This window comes from Salvelinus namaycush, chromosome 12, assembly GCF_016432855.1.
Source record: "Salvelinus namaycush isolate Seneca chromosome 12, SaNama_1.0, whole genome shotgun sequence".
Classification (NCBI taxonomy): Eukaryota; Metazoa; Chordata; class Actinopteri; order Salmoniformes; family Salmonidae; genus Salvelinus; species Salvelinus namaycush.
Genome location: NC_052318.1, coordinates 49,862,306 through 49,881,763, shown reverse-complemented (window position 1 = coordinate 49,881,763; position 19,458 = coordinate 49,862,306). Strand labels below are relative to the sequence as shown.

Here is a 19,458-nt window from a genome sequence, read left to right as displayed (position 1 = left end):
CTGATAGGGAACCAGCTATAGTCTACCTCCTCCTCCTCCCACCTAAACATCGATTTTCAATATAATTGTAAAGACATCTCCACCAATAGCAAATATATTGAATAGATATTCTTCAAGTCTCACACTGGAACGTGCGTGGATGTCTTGAAAACAAGAGGTTGGAGAGAGGGCGGAGGAATCTACAGCATGGTTTGCCTGCCCATCGTGACGCAGCCGGTTGCTAGGTGTGAATGAACTGATGCTCTCACTCAATAAATCGTCTCTCAGTCATCAAGTTCACCACAACAAAGAAGCAACAACAAGACTTCACTTCTGTCCCGGATTTTCCAAGGGAGACATGGCTTGTTAAATTTGAGAAGAACTCGGACCCCCGACAGACGCCGTGCTTTGCTCTTGCAACGCACTCCAAACTCACAAGAATTTTCAGCAAGAATGGAGTAAGTGAAACTTGTTACATTGTATCTTTTCTGAAGCGTTCGAAACTTTGTTGCCAGCCCACTCACTTGAACTGTTGTGCATGTTACATTGTATCTGTTTGAGATACATTTAACTCAGTAATGTAATCTACAGGTGCTTATAACAGCTACAGCGTTGGGATGACTGCTGAAAACTTTGTCAACAACAACAGTAATCACAACCCAACAATAGAAATCCCATAAATGATAATGACAATGGCAGCAAAAGGCAAATAACAACAGTATGTTATGTTATTACTGTAAAAAAAAATGTTGAACACACTATTTGTGATAAATGTACAGTATGGCCATTACTGTAAACTTTATTGGCTCAGTATATTTTAGTCTGTCTTGGCAAAAGGTGTTGTCATGTGTGGGAATAGGTTTTTTCAGTTTTTCTATTCACTTTGTCTGAGTATCCATTAATGAAGCTGTTGTCATAGTTAGACAACCATTAGGCGAAGGTGTTTCTCTATTATTAATGACGTCTTAAATGGTGCATGTGTAGGCTGATTGTTTAGAGTAGGCCAATTAGATAGTCAACCCTATTGAGGAAGTAACGGTTGCTCCAGATGAGTGGGTTATCCTAGAACATAAACAGGTGTGCATTATGTCATTTGCTTAAGCCCACGTGTTTTGAATGCATCAACATAACATTTGTGGTGTGGTCGGTGTGACAGCACACCCACGGACTCTCAGTTCCTCTGAAGTGATTCTGACGTTTGAGAGATCTTTTATTTCTGACGATTATAGTTTTTTTATTTGATTTTTTACTGTATGTAAGTGAACATAATGTGTGAATGTTGCTGTCTCTATTGTGGGTTTGGCTTGGGCTGTTATCGCACCTTTATGATCTGAACCTTTAAGATTTTGTAAGGTCAGATAGGTACGTTCAAAAACCCAAGAACCTCAGTTGGGAGTGGGACCTTGAGGACATGTGTTACTTGCACTAATAACAATATGATAGCATGGTAATAGTGCAACATTAGGTTATATTTATATTTATTGCGATTGACTGCTATTCAAAAGCACAATTTTTAAAAACGTAATGTTGTAAGTGTTATGCTTGCAAACCTGTTGAGGTAATTATCTACCTAGCCACCTAGAGACTGAATGGGTTCAACCCAACATGTTTTCTTCTTGTTCCTTTGTTAAGTGGGACATCTATTCTTTTTGTCTGATGAGTGACCCATACTGTTTTAAGAAATGTCTCAGCCACTGTTTTTGTGATGATGATCAGCAACCCAAAAAGTGTCAGTGTATAGTTTTTAATGACTCGCTTTAAAACACCTCCTTACTCAATTCTTTATCTCCTATAGGTGTCATTATGCTCACCCAGCCCTGCTCACTGTGGCTCAACTCTCAGACCCCACCGACTCATATCGTACGATCGGACTAATCGGATTGAATCAAAAGACCAATAGACAAAATGATGGCAACGTCAGCAGCTCCTCTCTGGAAGACTCTTCGCGTCTGCCCGGCAGACCCCCTCACCCTCTCTCACCCACAGGCTAACCTCAGCCAATCACAGGAGTGCAGGGGGGAGGTGCCAGAGGAGAGCCAGCACTTAATTGGTGAGTTGCAGAGTACGCTTTTTTATTTTTCCACATTTCAGGTGGGCACCGCACTGCAGCACATTCGTTCTCCTTCGAACAGTGAGTAATAAAGTAGTTCACGTCTGAAGTTTTTTCCTGTTAAAATGTAGCTACTTTTTACCAAACGATTTAAGTTGTTTTCACTCATTTTAATGTTCAGGCTTTAAAATACAAACACGTTATTTGTTTTTCCATTATCGCCGTTTAAGATTTCATTACCATTGCTATGTAGTTTTAATTAATTACAATCAATTAACGATGATGTTGCTTGCATTTATGACAATTTTGTATTTTTCTTCTCTCAATAGGTGATGGTCTCACGGACTGGATGACGGAAGAAGTGGATTTCTCCTCGTACCTCCCAAACCCTCACCCCTCTCCCTCCCCCAATTCCTCCCTTCCTCCCTCACCCCTCCAGCATGACATCCAGGTGCCCTCTGACTTGGAGGTCATGACTTCTCTGCTGCAAGAGGAACTCGCTCAACTGGAGGACTACTTCCTGTCTGAACCGCTGCCGGAGAAAGGACCGAAACTGGGAAAATGCGACAAGGGTCCACCGCCAGTGGGTCCCCACCAGTCATACTACCAGTTGCCCTTTCATGCGTCATCATACTCCACCTCCAACCAATCGGAACACAGCCCTCTACTTGTTACCCTGGCAACTGGGGAACTAGACCTGCTGAGCTTTTGTGGAGGTGGGCCTATTGGGCGATCAAAATTGCCTAGACACGCCCCTTACAGTTGTAGCAATCGCCCCAATGGGTGTAGTCGCAAAAGAGTTTCAGATGGGGTGAGGGTGGGCGAGGTCTACGAGAATAGCATATGGAGTTCCAAAGGAAGTAACCCGTCGGTGACTCTAAGTGGCAGTTACAGCTGTGTAGAGGACGAGCGGGTAGTCGGGAAAGGTTACTGTCTAGGCAGTGGAGTTGAGATTCGAAGATGCCCCTTTTTACCCAAGGAAGAGAAAAATTGTCAGTTCGCGGAAGAGGTCATAGCTGTTGGCAGTGGGTATGGTGGCTTTGGCGGGCCATTGGATATCCCACACAAGAAAGAGGAGCTGTTGATGTATGGCATGAGGGAAGTGAATGTCAGTTGTGGTGGTGGAGGATGTGCTAGTAGCAGTGAGATAGAATTGTTGAGTAGTAATGTCAAAGTTGGCGTAGTCGGTGAGTTGTGTTCCAAGATGTCCACTATTCCTTGGAAGTCAGAGACTAGTGAGGGTTGTTATCTTCAGGCAGCGTCCCAATCAGAGGCCTCCTACCACCACGGCTTGCAAGGGACGGTCAGCGAGCAGGTCAAGGCAGAGGGTTTAGAGATGGGCCGTCAACATCATGACTTCCACTGTGGTGGGTTCCTAGAGGACCAGCAGGGCTCTGAGTGTCTGGCAATGGATAGGGAGGCTCTTGACAGGCAGGTGGTGTTGGGGTTGAAGGAGGACCCCTGTCCCCTCGCAAAGCCTGAGCTGGACGAAACAATGCCAGGGGAGGTCCACCATCCGCCAGAGCGCAAGCAGAAGAAGAGAGACCAAAACAAGACTGCCGCTCATAGGTATGATGATTCAACCAAGCGCTGAAAACTTAAGGTGGTATTCAAACTTGAGATCTGTGCACAATTTCTACACAAGTCTCCCATTGACATCAATAAATGATTTTAGCGAAAGTCTGAGTTGTGTGTGCTTATCTCAACTCTGAATCGACATGTTTGTGGTTATCCAAATTTTGTTGATAACAGAACTAAATAGAACATTGCCACTGGCATTTGACTTTTACTTTGATTTCACTCTGATTAATCCTATCTTCTCCCGTTTGACCCCACCCTACCAGGTATCGCCAACGTAAAAGGGCAGAGCTGGACTGCCTTGAGGAGCAGCTGCACGGTCTGGAGGGGCATAACCGGGAACTTCGGGACAAAGCAGAGTCAGTTGAGAGGGAGATCCAGTATGTTAAAGACCTACTGATCGAAGTGTACAAGGCCCGCAGTCAGCGGCTCAAGCAACCGGACACCGACGCCTGATGATGAAGATAAGATGACGAAGACTTTCTGCAAGTAGATTTGAAGAAAAAATGACAGGGAAATGTTCGTTTTTCAATGTTTTGAAATTGAATATTACATTTTTTATTTTTCTTTGGGAGGGTCAGGGTGGGGGGCGACAAAGGGGTTCAATTGCATGTTTTGATTATTTTTTTTTTTAAGAGTCAAACAACTACTTTATACTTCCACTGTTTCGGCAATCGGCACTAACCAAGCAAGCCTGCACTGTGATGCTGTAATGTCTCAGCTGACAATCAATTTCTGAATGGGTTTCCTGTTGAATGGAGATGGCTTTGATTTCCACCAGTGGTGTTTTTATATACTGGTTAGACTAATGTGATTCAACTAAGGCCTTACACTGGTCTTGATGTCAATAACTTAGCTACTGGTTCAATATACTCATTAGCTTTTTATCAAAAGACAATCTTTGTTTATTTGTGGGAGCTTTGCACTATTTGTATATTTTCCCAAATTATTATTCCAATAATTGACAGCAAAGTAATATAAATATGAATGCAAAAACAGCCTTTAGGGAAGACTTAAGATTTTGTTGAAAGTGTTGTCCCCTTAAATGCTAATTGCAATATGATACAATCAGTTTTATAGCTCAGGTTATGCAATTCATGCCCAAAGTTCTAGAAGTATGTAAGTTGGTAATTCTTGACTGAAGATTTTTTTGCATGGCAAAGACTTTCATGGCTACTAAAATTAACGAGTTCTGTCTGTCTATATGATGCTATATAGCTACTGTGCACTGATTCCATAGCAGCCTCACATTCCATGCTCTCTCTCAGCAAATTCACTTGTCTCTAGCTCTTTCCTAGTCGTTTCTCTTCACTGGATTAGATGGTATATAGGATTTCAGAAATCAATGTGGGACCCTCTGTCTCTTTACTTGCTGTAAAAGCAAATCAGGGTTTGTGATTTTATATGGCGGGTATGCTCGTCTAATTTATAAAGACTTTTTCAATTGTGTCTTGAAAGGAGAGATGGTAGGTAGGTAGTCAGCCTTTGCTTTTTTCTAAAAAGAACAAAAAAACTATTTTTCACTAGAATGTTTGTGATAGCTTCTCATGTTCTTTCCCGCTTTTGTCTACGAGGATGCAGTGTCAATTAATTTAGTATAAACCTTTATTTTATAATTAGGTACAACTCTACATTTTTCTAAAAATGGTCAATCTGATTTAAGCAAATGTAACAATATATCATCTTTAAATTTGAAAATCTAATTTGATCTTTAATAGGAATTAATCCAATTGAATTGCTGTTGCTTTTTGAATGAATTTAAGTTGAAATGCAATAACTCTTAAATGTCTTAACGAATAGTTAAGATCTTAATATAATGTAATTATTTGTTATCAATCTTTTGGATGAATGAGTAGGACACTGCATCTTTTTCAAATATGGTCTGTTATCTTGGCGATATACAATCATGTTTCTGAAATACAGCTTTTAATGCAATGTGTATTAATGTTATTTTGTGATATTGAGATTCTATTACTTTCAATATTAAGCCTCACGCATTTCAGCAACACGATTACGACCAATAAGTTACACCAGATAAAATAACCAACCATTTAGTCATTTTGAAATAATTCCAATGTTTCCTCTCAATATATTTCCTTTGTGTTACATGTCACTCGTTTTATTCAAATAAAGTGATTTGTGTCTACACAGTAGCCTAACAGTTTATTCTTGTTTTGAGCTCATCTCCGTTACGCATGGGTAATTTCTGGTGAAAAGCCAGGGGAGATTAAGCCCACATAAATGAAATAACGGATAGATTAGGATACTTCTTGGAACTGTTTCGAAATGAGGCATTAAAAGTATTTTTGGGGCGATGCTTAGGCTATGTTGTTGTCTTTTACACAGCGTGGATTATATGGACTGTTGTACAGAATCTGGCTTGATTTCAAATATATTTAACGTTTTATTGCTTTATCAATCTGCTCCTCTGAGGGTAAGGCCAAAAACCCCTGTCTATATTTTTGTTATGGAGGGCAAGCAATTTTTTATACACGACAGGATTTTCTTTGACATACATACCTGTAGCATATACATTTATACATTTTTCAAACAAGTGCAACCAGTCATTCCACGTGAGATGGACCCAGTATTCACTCCCGAGCATGTCATTTTCTGTGAAAAGAAGACACGTTTTAAGTGGTGTAGACCTACATATCGAAAAAATGACATGCGAAAAATCCCAACATGTCATTTTACATGTAATTTTTTTTTACTACATACATATTAAACTGTCATATAGGCCCTATTCAGCACGAAATCAGGCACTAGCCTACTCAACAACACATATGCAATTATCATTGAAGGTGTGTTTCGACTCTATCAGTCACATTGTATCACACAGCCTAGGACCAAATGTTATCAAGCATATAATGTTCAACAGTATTTTATATATATTTTATCTCATCAAAATTGATGTTTTAAGGGGGATGCATCACACTCAAATATATTGATTTATGTACTCTGGGGGGGAAAACATTTACTTTGACAAATACTAATTTGAGACATTTTCACAAGAGACCTTATGCCCATCTAAAATCCAATTGGATCATACAAAACATATTTGTGCCACAAGGAAATTTGCAACATGATCTCTCTCTCTTCCTGCGAATTGCCGCAAACTGCACTTTAGCAAGAAAGTTGTACAACCAACATGTGCAATGCCAATGTTCTAAACCCCTTTATATTCATACCTGAATGATATTCCGTCTCATAAAAAGGGCTAATTTAAAAGTTGACATCATCTTAATAATACAATCAAAATAAACCGATTTTTAGAATATTATTTGTTCTGAAAACTTGCTCACATGGCCACCTGTATTTTTTTGTTTGTTTTACAATTGAGTTATTATACTTTGTTAAATTATGATTTGAATGAATGCAATGATAGTGTCATTTTCATCTAATTATTAAGATTGGCTCAAAAGCAGGTAAAACAAACTATCACAAATAGAGCCCTTGTCATTAGAATGGCACACAAGGGTTCATTAATACCAGTGCATAACAAATCAAAAGTCTTCGTCAAGAATTACTTGAAAACGACCTTTTTACATAGTTAAAACAAAATCTATACATTTATGATAGGCTTACACTACATACTTTATTCAAATTCAAAGCCTTACAAATTACATTACACTCAAAAAACTTGACTTACACCGTACGAGTCCAGACCATATTGCCCAAACTAAACAAACCAATTATGCGCCTTTCAATTCAAGAGAATAAAACATGTTAACAAGTTATCCCAAATGACAAATCCCTCAATGTAATGAAATGTACTTTTATCTTCTAAAACAAAGACATAAAATATTGATGGCAATAATTTTATCAACCAGCGCTCCGCACAGATGAGTTATGGGTAGGGGATATAACAGCCGGCATCCAGCTTATACATTGAATCCCAGTATTAAGGCAAAGGCAGACGGGCTGATCCACAAGTCTGATCTTACCAAATAGACACACACTATTTCTCTCACTCGCTGCGTTGGCCTTCATAGCAGCTTGATGATCTGACTGTAGTCACACTGTGGAGGTGCGACATGCTGTGAAGCCTGACGAAGTTTCTCACGTGCATCAAGGGACAGCAGAGCCTTAAGGCACAGATGAAAGAGGTTGGAATATGGTCTTAGTAGAGACAGAGTTTGTCTGTTTGTGTATGTGTTAGAGAGAGCGAGAATGTGTGTGTGTGTGTGTGTGTGTGTGTGTGTGTGTGTGTGTGTGTGTGAGAGTATGTTTGCGTGAGAGAGTGTGAGTGTGTATCTGTGTAAGCACGAGAGTGATAAGAGAGTGAATGTGTGTGTGTGAGCAGACATGCAGTGTTGCATCCAGAGTTAAATGACTAAAGGCAACTGTGAGTAAAGAAAGTTTTGGTGTTTGATCATGACATGAGATATGGCAACATTTAAGAAACTCAATAAATTATATAATAGAAAGACTAAATAAAAACTTTTTGTGTAAGCAAGGGGTTCGGAGGGGATAACATTCCACAACAGCCTGGCCTCAACACACGGAAAAAGGTTTTAGAAATGTAGAAAATCCAATAACTATGTAAACACTTCAAAGAGTAGTATTAATTGCATTCTAAATGAGATAACAAGCCACAGTTATTATATATAATTTTTTTTAATGTGTGCTAGATAGACATTCACCATCTCATGGAGGATATGAAGCAATTTTTCAGATTTTTTTTTTGTTGAAGTTTGATCCACTGTGATTAAACTATTCTATGGTGCTTATATTTATTTCAATGTCTACCCCTTGGGAATATCACCCTCTGTTACCTGTCGTAGTGCGTCCTGTTGGCTGTATAAGCTCAGGGTAGCGACAGCCGCTCGTTGGACTGCATGCTGGGAGTCGGTACAGGCGGCCTGTAGGAGGAGAAGGGGCACGTCTCCCTCCAGCAGTGAGGCCACACCCCCTTCCACAGCAGCCATGTTGCCCAGGGCAGCGCAGCAGTGGCGGCGCGTCAGGGCATCAGCGTCCGCCATGAGGGAGAGTAGCTCAGTTGTTGCCCAATTGGCTTCCTCCACCCATCCACTTCCATCCTCCTGGTCTGCTACTTGCTGTTTGAGTGTTGTGGATGAGTCTCCTCCGTCTCCTACCAGGAACTGGGAGGACACAGTCTTGTCTGGCTTGCCCTTCTTCCTTTCCCGGGCTGTAATAGGGGCACTACTGTTCTCTCTCCCATTGGCTCTCCGCGTTCTAAACTCTGCCTTTCCGATGAGCCCCAGCCAATTGCCCACGGCCTTGCAGGCCATCCTCCGTACGGACGCGGAGGGGTCGTGGAGACAGCCAATTATGTCTCTGAGGATGGCGGGTTGCAGCCGGGTCCATTGTGGGTCACTGGTGGAGGGAGGAGTATGAGGTGTAAACGGGTCCAGGTTACCTAGCAGGCTACAGGCAGCAGCTCTGACCCTGTCGTCTGGGTGAGCCAGGGCCTGGTGCAGGGGAGCAGGCTCCAGGTGGAGATGAGGGGTGGAGGGTCGGGACCTAGGGGAACAGCGGGCAGCCTGGGATAGTAGGGTGAAGAGCTCCACGGCCGACCCCCACAGGGCTTCACTATCAGGCTTTAGCAGGTCAGAGAGAAGGGAGCTGGCAGTCCTAGATACAGACACTGGGTGCCCAGCCTGGTCCCTGACCCTGGAAGCTGGTGCCTGGTCTCTTCTATCCTCCTTGGGGTCACTGCTGGGTGGAGAGAAGAAGCCTTGGGCCCTGGCGGCTGCTGTGAAGCAGGGGACAGAGCGGCCGGGGTCACACAGCAGCAGGCGACACAGCAGAGAGAGAGGCAGTTCCAGGAGAGACGGAGGAACGGACTGGATAACCTGATCCAGAACAGAAAAAAAAAACACACACAATCCAGTTCAACCGTCAAAGACACCAGACGTTGAACAACACAATGTTCTCCCAATGGTGCCAAGACAGCAGTGTGGTGGAGTAGCAGTTGTGGGATGAACCTGATGTGTGACTAGAGCAAGCGTCATCTTAAATTGCATCAGAAAAACTGTAAGGTTTTCAGTCACTCGGTATGTCAGACAGACCTATCAACAGAGGGAGATCAATTAAGAGTGGGGTCTTTGCGCATTGTCAATATATACACATACATCCAAAGGCGTAACAATGTTCTTGTAAGGGTGCTGTAAGGGGAGAGCCTGACCTGCAGCAGGCCAGAGACAATGCCAGCGCTGTGGTACAGCTGGAGTAGTCTGTCCATGGTCTCTGAGGACAGGTCCAGGGCAAAGGGGAAACACAGCAGGTGGCAGCTCAACACTGATAGGCTGTTCACACTGGAGTCACCACCCCAAAGCTGGCCGTGAGTCTCGTCAGACGGCCTGGAAAAGAGGCACTCTCCACATATCACCACCGTAACAGTATGGTAATTGATTGACTGTTGATATGCTATAAGTATTATTAGGACAATCACAAGTGAATAAGAAGATGTGTTATGCAAGAAGACAGCTAAACAGAGAGAGAGAGGGAGAGAGAGATGGAGAGGTCACTAACCAATCAGTGGTGAGCAGGTGGCCCAGGGTGAGTATGCAGTTTGTGTCGCTGTCTGAGAACAAGGGAACACAGCAGTACGGGTCCCTGGTAAGGACAAAAAGGGCGAGGGACAGGAACACATACAGTCCTGATGGGAGAGGAGATGGAAACCATTTATATTAGATTGGTGAGAGCTCAACCTTGGGTAATAATAATAATAATAATAAGACAGAATTCCAGAAAATAATTGTTTGTTTTTTAATGTCTTTTTTTAAGGAGGCAGGGAAACAGATTAGACAGACGTTTCGGGTTTTAGCCTTCTTCATTGTGTTCAATGTTGGTGAGAGACCAACATCATCAGGTAGTGTAGTTTATACCGTTTGAGGAGCAGAACTTTGTTCTGGCTGATGTTTTCTCAAGTGAAGTACCAACTTTCACCCACAGGAGGCGCAGAATGCTTGGATCCAAAGAAGCAGAGTGTGGAGGGCTTTCATGCTGTTCAGAGAATAAAAGGAGATTTTATTTTTTTAAATGGATCAAAATATTTTCGTTATTGACAAATCTGTATGCAGGCACAATTAACCTCAGTTAGGGTGTGGAGAACCAATGACAAGAAGCCATCACAGAACCCCCAGCCTGATGGTAACGGGACGCGTGGCTGGGAGAGGGAACATTTCAGGGAACAGTCTAGTCAGACACAACAAATCATATATATTTTTTTCATTCCAAAACTATTTCAAGAAGTAAAGCTGTCATACAAATAATTTGTAGAAATATTTACACACAAAGATAACACCATTCAATCATACACTTATATTAGTACGTTAGCTATGCAATTTAATAGACACTCATAGCCTACCTCGTCGGAGTCTGAGAGAAGCTTGTTGAGCTGGACAGTGATCCTGTCCATGCTAACAACCACAGAGACTCCACACTGGCTGAATATGGCCAGAATGGCTGCAGCCAGAGGCTAGATGAGAGATGGAGGAAAGGAGTCTGTCCAGAGCCAATTCAACACCACTAGCCTACTGCATTTCTTTGAGTGGTTTCATACTTACTGCCAATGGGTTAGGGTCAGGCCGAAGCAGAATCTTGAAAAAGGGCATGGCGTAATCTTCCAGTCTACAGTGAGAAAAGGTTTTGTCTCATATGACATTGAAATATTGTTAAACATTATGTCATTTTAAACTATGACCTCTTAACTATGTAAATGTACTAAATACAACCATTTTAAACCACTAAGAGGGGAGAAGAAATAAAGAAACAAACTTGTTCTCTGCTTGTTGCCAGTCACGGTGCTTCTCCCAATAGTTCAAGAGTAGAACAATCACTTCCCCCAGTACTGTCACACTCCATGGTTGCTGATGGGAGATTATTAACATGATGAGACAGAAAAAAGCGAGTTAGCAGTTGAGGGGAAATCCACCCCGAAATTAACATTGCAGTCCTTACTGGCACATATTTACTTGAATAAAACAGCCATTAAATAGTTCTCACAATCTCATTGGATTATTGAAGACCAAGTCCTGATCTATGAAAATATAACATGTATAAGCAGGGCCCAGCTGTAAAAGAGACCTTGGTCTCAGTCTGTGTTCCTTGTTGAAATAAAGGTATAATAATAATTTTGGTTAATGTCACCAAATTAACCTTAACGACCACTGGATTCTCCACAATATCCTGGACTAGGTTGAACAGGAAATGAGGTAGTCCAACTTCCTGTCTAAGTCGATGGGAGTCCTCAGAGTCAGAGGTCAAGATCAGGTTGGACAGGACCTTCAGTGGCTGACGGATCTGACATGCCCCCTCCAGGATACCATCCAATAGCTGACCAAGAACACAGAACCACAGGGTTTATGTCAAAGAAAACATTTGAATAAACGTTATTGATCCTCAGAGGGGAAATTGGATTTGTCACCAGCATAGAAGACACCCCACACTTTACGGTGGCATTGAATTCAAATCACACCAAATACGTTTTTTCCCATCCAACTTGAATTCAACTAACTTGATTCTACTGTAGTCGCCTGTAAGTAGTAGTTACCAGGGTTTTGGATGTCAGCAACTTCTCTTTCAATCGAGGTATGATTTGAATGGTTTGGCCGCTGGAAACGGAGGTCTGCTGGATCAACCTCTCCCACTCCTCATCACTGTCAACATCCTAACAAAAAGTAGTAAAGAACCAACAATGAATTGCAAAACATGATAAGCTTAAGAAAAACTCATGAAACCCAAAACCCTATCCTAGACTGTGTCTTTGTCACTCAAAGAGCACTTCTCTCCAGCAGTAGTGACACGAACCTGGCTGTGGAGCCTCACAGCACCCAGGCTGGTCCTGGCCTGACCCCGCTCCGGAGTCTCAGGTCGCCTCAGGGCCTGTCGGGGCCCAACCTCCACAGAGGGGAACTCCTGTTCGTAGTCCCGGCTGATCTGACCCCTGCTGGGGACACGGGGGAAACCCCTTTACATTTACATAAACGACTTTTATAAATTAGTAACGTTTCAGGTTGACAGCCTTTGTCAAAGCTTTGAACATCTACGATGCACCTGGAGAAGCAACCCTCAGATGTGTGAGTGCTTTCCATTGATCATTTTCATAGAACACACCTGTCTGTGGGGAGTAGACTGTCTGGAGTTTTAAAGGCTCACCACATTGTACCTGTTAGTGGAAATCTCGATGGCAGACTGTTTTGGGGTAAGGCTCAGATTGGCGGTTAATTGTGACAGATCTTGATCCAAACCATCTGAGGGAGCCACCAGGCTGTCTTTGGACAGGGGCTTCACTGCAGGGGCTGTCCTTGAAGGTGCCTGACTAGATGATTCAGTCTTTCCGTTTCCCACCTGAGCATAGAGTGTACATGAGTGTGAAAGTTACAGTGAATAGAACAGCTTGTCCTTCCTTTCCATTTCTACGTACGTTCATGATTACGACACACACAATTATGATACACATGATACTTTACTTTTACAACATTTCTGGCCTGATACGGTGTGTTGATTCAACAGCTCTGTCTGTCACTTTGTGCGCACAGTGTTTGACATTAACCTTCAGACAAGTAGGACAGATTTCTGTAACACCATTTTTACATCATTGTATGATGCAAGGAACCACTTTACAAAATAAAATGCGTTATCATTATTACCATAGAAAATCAGATTTTTTTTTTGCCTACATTTTCTGCCTATCAAAATATAACAAGGCTCCCTTGGTGGATGGTTGGCCACCCTAAAGGCGTCCACATGCTTCCCAGTTTAGTGGAGTTCGTGAATTTATTCTGATGACATTTTGTGACATTTTTGTTTGTTTTGGACTTGAGGGTTTTCTTGGCTTATCGGGCACACAAAAAGTCTACGCCCCTTCGTCAGTGATTGGTCAACAGTAGGGATTCTTCAATAAAGTGTTGTCGTTCAATGAGAGACGACTTGTTTTCATGCACATTTTGTTTCATAGAAAAAATACTGCATCAAACATCTGTTAGATGTAAAATTGCACAACTAAGATCTCTTTGGCAAAAATGTTGAAATTTTAATGACAGATTTCTTGAGTTATCTTAAATTCATTCGGACTCTTTTGAGGAAGTGCATACTGGCTACTTCATCTCAAAACGGACAAACAGTACTATTGCCGTTTTTTTCTAGTTTTTCAAGCAAAGGTCTTTTAAGGGAGTATGCAAGCACACTCGTTCGGTTAGGACTGAAGCATTCTCACGCCTTAAGTAGCCTATAAAATATTGCAACACCACAATTAAAACTAGTACTTTATGTCTATATAAAATAATTCCCTCATTCAATTAATCAGGGAACAAATGGCTAAGGTAGGCTACTTCAAAGCAAGGTAACTAAGATATGTTTATCTATAACCTTGTACGGATAAAATATTCGGAAACTCCCAAAGCCACCAACTGTTAATAAATTAAAGCAATAGTGGAAAAGATTAGAATTTCAGCACTGTTTTGATTGGGACAGTGCCATCGTGCTGCTTTGAGACAAGTGTGGGGACTGGGGACATGTCTTGACAAATCAATCAATGTCAGACTTTAGTTTTTCACTGAATCCCCAGATATTGGATATTTGGTTGCAATTAGGTCAGGAAAATGTTAGCTTAATTGAGGCGAGTGCTTATGATCATCTTTAGTCTAGTTTGCTCATCTCAATAAGTGGATTATTTTTCTCTTCACTCGCCTTCTCCCAATCAAAAACCCATGACTTGTCTGATAAACAAAACCACATTGATTGATTAGTCTAACTGAATCGGTCTGTGTATTTGGTTAATTGATCTCTAGCTGGGCAAATAAGTGGAGGTGATAGCTCATCTATTTGTTGTCTCATCTATCACTGATAAGAAACATTTAGCTTGCTAATGTAACCTTAAATAACCTCACGCATATGCAACTCCAAAAGCCTGCAGAGTGTTTGCAATATGAACCCGAGACACGTAAAAAAAAATATAGATTGCTAATATTTTCTTTGCCTATCATGATATAGTCCCAATTTAACACCATACGCCTGCTCCCCACTAGTCGTTGAATTTGCCCCATTTGTAACTCATAGAAGGGCTTACGACCAACTGGTGCAACCGGCCCTTGGTGATTGAAAAAGACTGCTCGTTCCTGTCATTGCAAAACAATTCTACTCCGATGCGCTCTGCTGAAATTGGGAGAATAGTGCGCAAAACATTGCATCCGGATGACACTCTGATCCAATTTCTGATCGGAGTAATATATTGTGTAAGATATTGTGATTTTTGTGTGATTTTTTTAACTTGTCCATTCGGTCTACTTAAATCTTTAGTCTGCTTGCCTGCTATTTTTTATTTTTTACTTGTCCCGGGGAAGGGACAAGTAATTTTTCACCTTTATTTAACTAGGTAGGCTAATTGAGAACAAGTTCTCATTTACAACTGCGACCTGGCCAAGATAAAGCTAAGCAGTTCGACACATACAACAACACAGAGTTACACATGGAATAAACAAACATACAGTCAATAATACAGTAGAAAAAGTCTATATACAGTGTGTGCAAATGAGGTAAGATAAGGGAGGTAAGGCAAAAAATAGGCCATGGTGGCAAAGTAATTACAATATACCAATTAAAAACTGGAGTGATAGATGTACAGAAGATGAATGTGCAAATAGAGATACTGGGGTGCAAAGGAGCAAGATAAATACATTAATAAATACAGTATGGGGATGAGGTAGTTGGATGGGCTATTTACAGATGGGCTATGTACAGGTGCATAGATCTGTGAGCTGCTCTGACAGCTGGTGCTTAAAGCTAGTGATGGCCCTTGCCCAGTCTACCTACCTGTCTGTTCCTCTTGTCCCTCTGTTCCCTGGCCTTGCGCAGTAATCTCCCCTCTCCACCATGTGGCGCTGCTTTCTGCACTGCCTGCTGGAGTTTTAGCACCTGCAGGTCTGGGCTGGGGGCCACTGTCAGCGGGCTGGACACAACGGGGTCTGAGAGAACTACAGACAACAACAACACAAGGAATAAACGAGGTCTATATGTCTACTATAGAAGCCTGTTATTTAAAGAGGTCTATCATAAAAAATAGAATTTAGAATAAAAAAGGGTCTTACCTAGAACTCCATCAGCAACAAATGGGTGTTTTAGGAGGTGTGGCCACGATAACCTCTTCTGTGGGTCTTTGGTCAACAAACCTTTCAGGAAAGTCTGGCATGGAAAGATTATAGACAAGCCATGTGGTGATGGGACTCTAAATGCTATCTTAATTAATATACATGAGCTTAAAATCACTAGTTTCAATTCCAAATTGAATTACACAAACTAAATGTTTCACTATTAGTTTCACTATAGTTTCACTGTGAAATGTAGCATGATTCAGTTTGCATTTCAAGGTAAAACACTGGATTAATTCAGAGTTAACAGGGACTCTGTAGTACCATGCAGGTCTGGCTCATGGTGTCCGGCCACTTGACCGGGTCTCTGACTATGAGCTGGACCAGCTGAAAGATGGAGTTAGTGTAGAAGGGTGGCACCCCCGTGTGGAGCTCATAGAGGATGCAGCCCAGAGACCAGAGGTCGGCTGTGTGGTCGTAGGGCTTCTCCTCTACCAGTTCTGGGGACATGTAGAGGGGCGTCCCCTTGATGGAGGTCAGGACCAGGGTGGACACACTCATTGCTCTAGCAAATCTGGAGGATAGGACACACACAGGTACAGTTAAAGGCAGACAGACAGACTCGCTATAGGGTATAATTAGGCATCATTCTCCACTTGAGTTTCCTCTAGTTTCCTCTACTCATACATATAATAAAGTGTGTGCCTTCATCAGTGAGATTTCTATAACTGATTGAACCAAAATTCTAAAATGCACTCGCACATCTGAGCTGTCTGTTGCAGGTGCATGGTAACAATGGCAATACTTGAAAGAAAAGAGACACCCGCACACTGTTCTTGCTAATAGCCATCACTATTTTTATTCAAGCTTACGTTTTGGCCTGTTGGCCTCGTCAGAGCTTTTCTTAACGGATTGAATGTCACAGCTTTCAACACCACAAAGTTCTCCAACACAAAGGCTGTCCTTTCAGCACCAAATATACTCACCCAAAATCACACAGCTTCACCACCCCTCCTTTGCCCAGCAGAATGTTCTGTGGTTTCATGTCACGGTGGAGAATCCGATGGGAATGCAAATAATACAAGGCAGAGACCAGCTGGCAGGCAATATCACGAACCTTTGCATAGGATGAAAAATACATGCATGAATATCTGCAGTTTGATCGATAATAGGTTTCATTTTACAGTACTTTGTCGTTCTTATTGTAATACGTTGAGAAATAACCTACTACATTATGAGTCAATGGCTTTACCTGGCTCTCTGGTAAGTTCCCATCATCTTCAAGGATCTGGAACAACTCTCCCTCTGCATACTCTGTCACAACAACAACCTGCCATGAATAGACAGCATTATCATCATGTTATTAATGAAATTAAAATGTACTGTAAGCATGTATCTTCCATGCTAAGTAATAATGTAACGTATAAGTGATGACATTATATGCAGGTGAAGACAACAGCTTTACATACCTCTCGTTCAGTCTCAAAGCTGTCTAAGAGCAGGACAATATTCGGATGTTGAAGTCCCCTCATGATGTCAATTTCCCTTTTGAGATTGCGCAGCTCCTTCTCAGAACGGCCCACCTTGGGGATAAACTTTAGTGCCACGACCTACAACGGACCAAAACAAAATGGATGCGCAATGAAAGGGAGCACTACAAGCTATTAATGACAGACAAAGCTGAAGTTAACGTACAGCAGAAAGGTCAGTGTGTAACTTTATATTTTCCCAATATACCATATACTCACTTGGCCACTGAACTTTTTACGTCCTTTATACACTCGTCCAAACGAGCCCTCTCCTATCATCTCCAAAACGTGATACAAGTCCATGTTGAAGAGTGTTTGAGAACTTAGCTAGCTCGCTAAACGACGTTAACGTTAGCTAGGAAAACTTTAATATCCACGTTATCCCTCGAAAAATTATAGAGGCTAGCTAATGAGGTGATAAACGTTTGTCGCAGAGACTAGTTATTTGAAGGACCTTAACATATATTCAATTTGCTCCATGAGTATAAAATATATGAATATTGGTTATTTTTCTGCAATGAAGTGTTAACCAATGTGCAGAGGAAAGAAAACAAAGAGCGCTTGACAACCTGTTGCGTCTAAAGAAAGCGCCGTTTTAAAACAGTCTCACAAAGAAGCATAGGGACAATACTAATGATTATTACTACATCGCATGAATTCTTTCATAACAAATTATTATAATTATTATCAAAATACTTCATTACGTTACTTTGAAGGGTTTGTATTAAACCGTAATACACATTTGAGGCAGGCTACTGAGAAGACAGCAAATTTAATATGGGTCCTTAGCCTAACAACCGATTTTGCGTCCCAGTAACCGATGCTGTCGGTGGATTTGGGCCATAGAAATATAATGAATAGATGGATGGGGAAAAAGATAGATAAACCAGAGTTTCTAAACCATACTTGGATAAACTACAGCTCTGGATGATCAACAACGACAACCTTTTTCAGTTTCATTTTATTGACTTAAAATAATTATGGCAATCTATAAAAAAAAAAGTAACTTCTCACTTTCTCTCTCACACACACAGCTGGTAGACCCTGCCAGCCCTAAACCTCAGGTTGGTCTCCAGATGGGGTACCATCTCCCCGCCACAAACTCTGTATTTAAACATGACTCATGCTTGACATTTGCCATTTATAATAACAGTTGTCCAAAGTTGACCCATAATAACCTGTGCTACTTAGGTCAGGGCATCCACTGTATTGTAGAGGTCGATTCAGTATGGTTTGAGTACACAGAGGTATCATATTGAGTGACATTTGTATTAAGTGATATGTAAGTGGGATCCACAGGGTCTGAGTATTCTTGTAGTGAGGAGGGGAGATGATGGGTGTCCAAAGGAGTAATATTCTCTGGTGTGCAGGCCGGAGTCCAAGTCTCTAACGATGACCAGGAGGCCTGCAAACAAAACATGAAAAGATGATGTTCAAGAGAATATGCATCCAATTGTACCCTTTTCATACATAAGACACCGCTACAGTAATGGGTCAATCGCAAAAATGGATAACCTTTTAGACAATTACAAAAATTGCCGCATTAGAAGCCTCTGTACCTTTTCAGACTGTAGAATTCTGCTCCTCATAGAATGTTCAGTATTGTTTCCCTGACAACAATAAACCTTACATATTGATGTGCTGTTGTGTTGCCTTTCTGTTTTTTTTTATGGTAGGGTAGATATGTGTTTTCTTTCTACTAAATGTATTGGAAAGTCATTGTATTTAACGAACTTCAAAGTAATTTTCTTAGGATCGAGTGGTCTGCACGCAGGCAACGTGCAGACAGCTCAAGATAATTTGATTGACAGTGCTGGTTGCCTTGATGGACGTTAGACCCCCTTCAGAAGCATCATTCCTTTACAGACACGTTACATGCTTGTTCAGTGGCGCTTCGAAACTACAGTATTTCCAGAGAAGTCTTCGTTGCGGAATTTAAACATTCGTAGTGTGTCCTTTCAGACAACCAAATATGCCGTAGCCAAGGCGCTTTCAAGGCGCCACATTCTGAAAGGGATATTCAAGACTTGGGGACATTCAAAGAGGCTATTTAACAGTCCTCGACATTTAGGAAGATAATCAATTAGCCTACAGCTAGAACAGAGGGAATTAGCGATAGATCCACCACATAAGGATTTAAGAAGGGGAAAAAACAGGGGAGGAAGCTAAAGGATATCACTGTGTGAATTGCCATTATGCGTACCTGTCCTTCCCTATAGTCCTTGTGCAATATATGTCCAAGGGACCAGGGCTGTTGATGAGTGTA

At 41.7% G+C, this 19,458-nt stretch overlaps 2 protein-coding genes across 2 annotated transcripts; one reads left to right on the top strand and one right to left on the bottom strand.

Moving 5' to 3' along the window:
- Nucleotides 1-206: 206 nt before the first annotated feature.
- On the top strand, nucleotides 207-5,745 carry atf5a (activating transcription factor 5a). Its single transcript, XM_039005981.1, has 4 exons — nucleotides 207-437; nucleotides 1,775-2,029; nucleotides 2,359-3,598; nucleotides 3,874-5,745. Exons 2-4 carry the CDS (start codon nucleotides 1,885-1,887, stop codon nucleotides 4,061-4,063), a joined length of 1,575 nt encoding a protein of 524 aa, XP_038861909.1. The 5' UTR covers nucleotides 207-437; nucleotides 1,775-1,884; the 3' UTR covers nucleotides 4,064-5,745.
- Nucleotides 2,458-17,731, bottom strand: stk36 (serine/threonine kinase 36 (fused homolog, Drosophila)). The gene is made up of 21 exons (XM_039005980.1): nucleotides 17,412-17,731; nucleotides 17,133-17,273; nucleotides 16,916-16,993; nucleotides 16,650-16,780; nucleotides 15,988-16,237; nucleotides 15,664-15,757; nucleotides 15,389-15,549; nucleotides 12,744-12,925; nucleotides 12,386-12,524; nucleotides 12,129-12,245; nucleotides 11,735-11,911; nucleotides 11,354-11,445; nucleotides 11,143-11,206; nucleotides 10,944-11,054; nucleotides 10,668-10,742; nucleotides 10,462-10,579; nucleotides 10,106-10,232; nucleotides 9,759-9,933; nucleotides 8,386-9,426; nucleotides 7,555-7,695; nucleotides 2,458-6,220 (listed from the first exon to the last, which is right to left on the bottom strand). The coding sequence occupies exons 1-20, from the start codon at nucleotides 17,493-17,495 to the stop codon at nucleotides 7,597-7,599; spliced, it is 3,456 nt and encodes a 1,151-aa protein (XP_038861908.1). The 5' UTR covers nucleotides 17,496-17,731; the 3' UTR covers nucleotides 2,458-6,220; nucleotides 7,555-7,596.
- Nucleotides 17,732-19,458: the final 1,727 nt, after the last annotated feature.